At 34.6% G+C, this 8,304-nt stretch overlaps 1 protein-coding gene across 1 annotated transcript; it reads right to left on the bottom strand.

Moving 5' to 3' along the window:
- Positions 1 to 3,382: 3,382 nt before the first annotated feature.
- LOC144450764 (caprin-2-like) lies at positions 3,383 to 6,932 on the bottom strand. The gene is made up of 2 exons (XM_078141475.1): positions 6,531 to 6,932; positions 3,383 to 5,681 (listed from the first exon to the last, which is right to left on the bottom strand). Exons 1-2 carry the CDS (start codon positions 6,883 to 6,885, stop codon positions 5,245 to 5,247), a joined length of 792 nt encoding a protein of 263 aa, XP_077997601.1. The 5' UTR covers positions 6,886 to 6,932; the 3' UTR covers positions 3,383 to 5,244.
- Positions 6,933 to 8,304: the final 1,372 nt, after the last annotated feature.

Below are 8,304 nucleotides of genomic sequence, written 5' to 3'. Positions count from 1 at the left end.
AATAAAAATACAATAACCCATGATGCAAGTTTCTAGATAACATTGTAAGTTCAATAAATCATATATTTATATCCAAAAAAGGAAATGGACTCAACATGTGAATTATTTACATTATCTATGAAAGACTTACTGCAAAGTAATAAATTGTACTTTTCTATAATTTTATAAAGATCTTTAAGTTGGTCAAATATTGCTCAAAACCTGAATTATATAATTTATTTATGAAGGTTTTAATGTAAATTATGAAATGCAGATTCTTTAGAATTTCAAGTGATTTTATGTATAAGTTGATGATAATAAAATGAATTAGGTTTTGATACATTTACTACAGGTGTCATGATTTTACTTATTCCTCTGTTGAATGTCAAATATCTTGATTTGAGGTTTTATTTTAGTGACAAGTAAACACTGACCAGGTCATTATGTTGTCACTACAGACAGTGACAAGTAAACACTAACCAGGCCATTATGTTGTCACTACAGACAGTGACAAGTAAACACTGACCAGGTCATTATGTTGTCACTACAGATAGTGACAAGTAAACACTAACCAGGTCATTATGTTGTCACTACAGACAGTGACAAGTAAACACTGACCAGGTCATTATGTTGTCACTACAGTGACAAGTAAACACTGACCAGGTCATTATGTTGTCACTACAGACAGTGACAAGTAAACACTAACCAGGCCATTATGTTGTCACTACAGACAGTGACAAGTAAACACTGACCAGGTCATTATGTTGTCACTACAGATAGTGACAAGTAAACACTGACCAGGTCATTATGTTGTCACTACAGTGACAAGTAAACACTGACCAGGTCATTATGTTGTCACTACAGTGACAAGTAAACACTGACCAGGTCATTATGTTGTCACTACAGATAGTGACAAGTAAACACTGACCAGGTCATTATGTTGTCACTACAGTGACAAGTAAACACTGACCAGGTCATTATATTGTCACTACAGTGACAAGTAAACACTGACCAGGTCATTATGTTATCACTACAGACAGTGACAAGAAAACACTGACCAGGTCATTATGTTGTCACTACAGATAGTGACAAGTAAACACTGACCAGGTCATTATGTTGTCACTACAGACAGTGACAAGTAAACACTGACCAGGTCATTATGTTATCACTACAGATAGTGACAAGTAAACACTGACCAGGTCATTATGTTATCACTACAGACAGTGACAAGTAAACACTGACCAGGTCATTATGTTATCACTACAGATAGTGACAAGTAAACACTGACCAGGTCATTATGTTATCACTACAGACAGTGACAAGTAAACACTGACCAGGTCATTATGTTATCACTACAGACAGTGACAAGTAAACACTGACCAGGTCATTATGTTATCACTACAGATAGTGACAAGTAAACACTGACCAGGTCATTATGTTGTCACTATAGACAGAGACAAGTACACACTAACCAGGTCATTATGTTGTCACTACAGACAGTGACAAGTAAACACTGACCAGGTCATTATGTTATCACTACAGACAGTGACAAGTAAACACTGACCAGGTCATTATGTTGTCACTACAGTGACAAGTAAACACTGACCAGGTCATTATGTTATCACTACAGATAGTGACAAGTAAACACTGACCAGGTCATTATGTTATCACTACAGATAGTGACAAGTAAACACTGACCAGGTCATTATGTTGTCACTACAGTGACAAGTAAACACTAACCTGGTCATTATGTTGTCACTACAGACAGTGACAAGTAAACACTGACCAGGTCATTATGTTATCACTACAGACAGTGACAAGTAAACACTGACCAGGTCATTATGTTGTCACTACAGACTGGCAAGTAAACACTGACCAGGTCATTATGTTATCACTACAGTGACAAGTAAACACTGACCAGGTCATTATGTTATCACTACAGATAGTGACAAGTAAACACTGACCAGGTCATTATGTTATCACTACAGATAGTGACAAGTAAACACTGACCAGGCCATTATGTTATCACTACAGACAGTGACAAGTAAACACTGACCAGGTCATTATGTTATCACTACAGACAGAGACAAGTAAATACTGACCAGGTCATTATGTTGTCACTACAGATAGTGACAAGTAAACACTGACCAGGTCATTATGTTGTCACTACAGACAGTGACAAGTAAACACTGACCAGGTCATTATGTTATCACTACAGACAGTGACAAGTAAACACTGACCAGGTCATTATGTTGTCACTACAGACAGTGACAAGTAAACACTGACCAGGTCATTATGTTATCACTATGGAGAGTGACAAGTAAACACTGACCAGGTCATTATGTTGTCACTACAGATAGTGACAAGTAAACACTAACCAGGTCATTATGTTGTCACTACAGACAGTGACAAGTAAACACTGACCAGGTCATTATGTTGTCACTACAGACAGTGACAAGTAAACACTGACCAGGTCATTATGTTGTCACTACAGTAACAAGTAAACACTGACCAGGTCATTATGTTGTCACTACAGTGACAAGTAAACACTGACCAGGTCATTATGTTATCACTACAGATAGTGACAAGTAAACACTGACCAGGTCATTATGTTGTCACTACAGTGACAAGTAAACACTAACCAGGCCATTATGTTGTCACTACAGACAGTGACAAGTAAACACTGACCAGGTCATTATGTTGTCACTACAGACAGTGACAAGTAAACACTGACCAGGTCATTATGTTGTCACTACAGATAGTGACAAGTAAACACTGACCAGGTCATTATGTTGTCACTACAGTGACAAGTAAACACTGACCAGGTCATTATGTTGTCACTACAGTGACAAGTAAACACTGACCAGGTCATTATGTTGTCACTACAGATAGTGACAAGTAAACACTGACCAGGTCATTATGTTGTCACTACAGTGACAAGTAAACACTGACCAGGTCATTATATTGTCACTACAGTGACAAGTAAACACTGACCAGGTCATTATGTTGTCACTACAGACAGTGACAAGTAAACACTGACCAGGTCATTATGTTGTCACTACAGTGACAAGTAAACACTGACCAGGTCATTATGTTGTCACTACAGACAGTGACAAGTAAACACTGACCAGGTCATTATGTTGTTACTACAGTGACAAGTAAACACTGACCAAAAAAAGTAATCAATAAAGAGAAATTATAAGCAAATACAAAGACATTTTCCAAATCCCTGTGGTACAATTATGTTTGGCCTTTTACACATGTCATGACTCATAAATAAAACATAACATTACATTGTAACATCATTCTACCTAGATTTTGTTTTTGTGTGACAAGGATTTGAAAGATTTTCTAACTTTACACAGAATTCAACAGAAACCATTATTTGACAAAGTAGGTCAGATTCTTTATTATGACTGCCAACAATAGTCTAATAATAGGAACCAAAATCTTACATTTCATTAAAAACTTTATTATTCTTAAAACTACACTTCATATAAAAACATTAAAAATAACTCCTTCAAAACCCAAAACCAGTGTTGATTTGATACTTTTTATCATATTGAAGTCATTACTATAATTTCATATTTGTATGAAATCACTCAAATTATTCCATCTAGTTTATATATTTGATATTTATATCAGATAATAAGAGTATTTAATAATGTTTGTAATAATAAAATCAAAACTATTTAGATGTAAAGCGTTAGGATCAATAAAAAATACATAATAAACTATAAATCTAATATGCCATAATAATGTTGAACCGTTGAGGGCACCATACTTAATTCTATGCTTCTCATCACACCTTTAAAATGATGCGTCGGTTCACGTTTGGTCGGTTAAAAAGTGTACGAGTACATGTTTGTGATACTTTCAAATCATATCGTACTTTAACATTCTGAATGAATTAGAAATATTAAAGTCAGAAGGAAACTTGGAATCATTAGTTCTTTTTAGAATTTACAAATTAGCAATAAACGATAATTTAAGCTCAGTATGACCTCGTTGGGTCCCATCAGTGACATTATATTTTCTAATCCTGCCACAGAGGGCGTCGTTTTTTAAAAATATCACCACAGTGAAGAAATATAGGATCATAAGAAACATAGAATTGTGTACGGCCTTACAATATACCATAATAATAATAATTTTTTTGTTTTAGATATCTCAATAATATCATGCATAGACTATATACAGATTTACATAATTTTTAATACACTCATTTTGACGATTTCTTTTAAAACCATGCAGATATCGAAATATGTTACAAATAAGTGTACAAGCAGAATTAATGATTGGGAGGTGGCTATGAACATATTTTGGGATATGATGGGGGGGGGGGATTCTGATGAATGGAAAATTCTAATCTGAAAATAAAAGTAGAGACCTTGAAATATTTTACTCTTGGTTTTTACTCTTTGAACTAAAACTAAGCCTTGGGACCAGTTGTTTACCATTGCAACATTAATTACATGGTCACCACTTCATTTACTTAGTATAAAACATGGATAGCCAAGAGAATGTATACTTGTGTCTGAATTAACATATCTTTCTGTTTTATACATTTAAAGGGATAAAATGAGACGAGACACGTAATATGAGGGGACACCAGCTCCTACATACGTCCTCTCCCCCCTACTGTAATAATTGTACATCTCTGTGTATGATTCGGCCAGATATAGGAAGAGGTGGCTTGGAAGAGTTTAAGATAAAAAATCAGATAAATAAAAGTCATTGCATGTGAAACAGCCGACATTACAAGTGTTTTTGTATATCTAGTCTAGCCGTTTTGATTTATTTTGCCATAATATGGGGACACAGTATTTTAGCATTTACCCACTGACAATTAGTCAGACAGTGTGAGTAAATATCATTAAATGTTGGTTAATAAGACATGTAGACTGTAGTTTTTGTTTACTGATGTCTATTACAACCACCAGTAATGTATTTATTCACAACGCTGTTGAGTTTTAATTCACCTATTGACTACGCTCATCATAGCCTTAGTGCTAACGAGTTCTCTTTATGACGTCACAAAATCCTGTGGTCTAGTTGGGACCGGAAATACTCGAAAACTCGTGAAGTAAATCTGAAGGGAACAGACTGAAAAAAAGGTCAATTTAAGGCATTTGCAGCCACTTAAATTAAATTAAAATTTCAAATTTCTTGTTATAATTAAGTTTTTCTATTGCAAGAATGTAACACTACAGGAGTTAACTATGATCTGTTATTAGTGTTTATTTAATGTTCCAGACTCTTTGTTTATTGTGTAATTGAATACAACAGGTAACCAGTAAAGGTTGTGTATTCATAGATATCACTGTACACAGCATAACCACTGACAAGTCTAACCCAGATTTCATCTCCATGATCTATATCTATGATTACACTGTTAGATGCAGCACCATGGGACCTACCACCTGAATTATGTGCATATATACAGGGTAACTTGGTAGTGTTCTTTATCAAACACACATGTAAGTGATAGCTGCTAGACTGTCGTAATGCAGAAATCATGAAGTAATACATACCACTGACAGGGCATGTAAATTTACCAGTAGATGTGTTATAACCATTTCCATCATTAGAATACACTTTATCATAAACAATCACTGTATCACTAGACACGGGTCCCAGGGATGTTGTCCTGACAACCGAAAATGCAACTCTCTGCTCATGAGGGTCAGGAAGTGGGATTTCTATAAGATTCAAAATTTAAAAAAAGACGAAGTGTTAGGTTATGCACAGGTTCCATGAGTGTTGTGTTGGCAACTGAGAATGCTACTCATGACTTGCAGTGTACAGAGTTAAAATCAGGTATGAACTGAAAATTGACATCCATGATAATTAACTCATCAATTGTTTTTGACAATACTTGAAAATTGAATTTCGTGCTTGAATCCTGTGTATAAAAAATATGAAGTTAAATTATGAAGCAAATATATTATGTTCTGTTCTATAAGAAGAGATCAAGGTATTCTGCAGCTGTTACATAATGTACATATAAACTTGAATCCAAAGCACGTAAGGATACCATGATTAGTATATATAGATATTTTAATATGTCACTTCCAAATTTGATTTCAATAAAAATAAATAAAAAATAAATCCATTGTTACATTATTTTTTTATAGTTCATTGTTCCTGTAAATAGATACATCACTATTGACAAATTGCACCATGAAAACATGTTTTATTAGCAAAATGAATTTCCGTCTATTTCAGTGTTATTTGCTATGATCTAAGACTTATATTTTAATTTTATAGATGCTCCAGTTGGCACTTAATTATTTGAATCGATTCCCAATTAATGTATGATTTCAAGTCCTACTTATATATACAATGCTATGCAATGCTATCTCTCATGTCACTTTTTAAAAAAGTGTTTTAGCAGGTCCACTCATTCATTCGATTGAATGTAATTATAGCACAGGATCAATTATCAAACCTTAGCTAATCCAAACCATAGACCTTACACGAAAGGGTCTATGGCCAAACTGTATAATCTCATCAATATTATTCGGCATTTGCAAAACTACTATCGTTACCTGTTGGATAAGTAGGTGGTGGTTGATTTAACATTTGCTGCGTTTCCAGTTCTGCTACTCTCCCTAACAAAGTCTCCTGGGTCTCCAACAAACTCTGTAGAGTGGCATCGAGATTTGGTGGTTGCTGTGTTTCCAGTGTTGTCACTCTATCAGTCACAGTCTGCAGAGCATCGTCATAATCTTTACCACAGGACTGTTGTTCTTTGTCTGGTAGAATAAATGTATAGGCACATCTGCCGTCTTCAATGTATCGACTTTGGAAATCTGCCCAGCCTCTGTTAGCTGCAGTGGTTGGTTGGCCAGTCACAGCGAAGACAAAGAACATAACAAGAACTGCTACGCTAGATATTGCCATGACTTTCACTGTTTACTTGCAATCTGTGTGTTCAGACTATTAAGTAAAAACCAGACTGATCCTCACGGAAGTAAAAGTTAACTTAAGGGAGTCGTCATTATGTACGATCGGGGGGGGGGGGGTCCGGAGGAATTGCTTCGAAAATCCACAAAATTTGATTGACCCCCACCTGGCTTGAAATTTTTTCAGAACCCGTCCCCCCTTGACACAATTTTGTCATACCCCCCCCCCTCACCATTTTACAATCATAACTCATTAACTGCTAATGGTGCTACAAACATTATACAAATTGAGGTTGAGTGTTCCATTGAAACACCACACGCACACACACTCACACACATGTATACATATGCATACATACGTACGTACACATACATACATACATACATACATACATACATACATACATACATACATACATACATACATACATACATACATACATACATACATACATACATACATACATACATACATACATACATACATACATACATACATTTATTTATTTATTTATTTATTTATTTATTTATTTATTTATTTATTTATTTATTCAGGTAAACCAACGGGCATAAAGCCCATTTACCGGCACCTTTAGAAACAAATAAGGAAAAACAAGCACTAAAAAGATAAAAACAAGGGGTAGCAATAACAGAAAGAAGTGACATGACATAAAAGGCAAACACAGAAATAAAAACAACAAAACAGGAAAAATTATTAAAAACACGCAGCCTGAAGCACACGCCGAAAGGCGGAAACAGGACTAAATAAATCTATGTTTGGATTTGCTTTAAAAACGTCATTATAAGTGGTTAAACATCTTAAAATTGGGGAATATTTTCTCAGATTTACTCTGGAGGCACTGATGCGAAAGATATGGTTATTACTAGCTGTCTGCTCTGTACATTAAAACAAACCTTGTACAAAATGGATGGACAATTATAGCATGAATTGACCAGTTTGTAAACAAAAATAGCATCTAAAAACTTTTGCCTCCTCACCAGTGGGGGAAGCTTAAACCTAGCACATAGCGAATCGTAATCTGTTGAAGTATATTGCAAATTTGATTTAAAACATAAAAATTTAATAAATTTCTGCTGTACACGTTCGATTTTATCAATTTGAGTTACTTGCCATGGTGACCAAATTACACTGCAGTACTCAAGATGGCTTCTAGCATGGGTCACATATAAAGATCTTAATGTATCATACATACATACATACATACATACATACATACATACATACATACATACATACATACATACATACATACATACATACATACATACATACATACATACATACATACATACATACATACATACATACATACATACATACATACATACATACATACATACATACATACATACATACATACATACATACATACATACATACATACATACATACATA

The sequence above is a fragment of the Glandiceps talaboti genome, chromosome 20 (assembly GCF_964340395.1).
Source record: "Glandiceps talaboti chromosome 20, keGlaTala1.1, whole genome shotgun sequence".
NCBI classification, from domain to species: Eukaryota; Metazoa; Hemichordata; class Enteropneusta; family Spengelidae; genus Glandiceps; species Glandiceps talaboti.
This window is presented reverse-complemented; position numbering and strand designations above follow the sequence as displayed.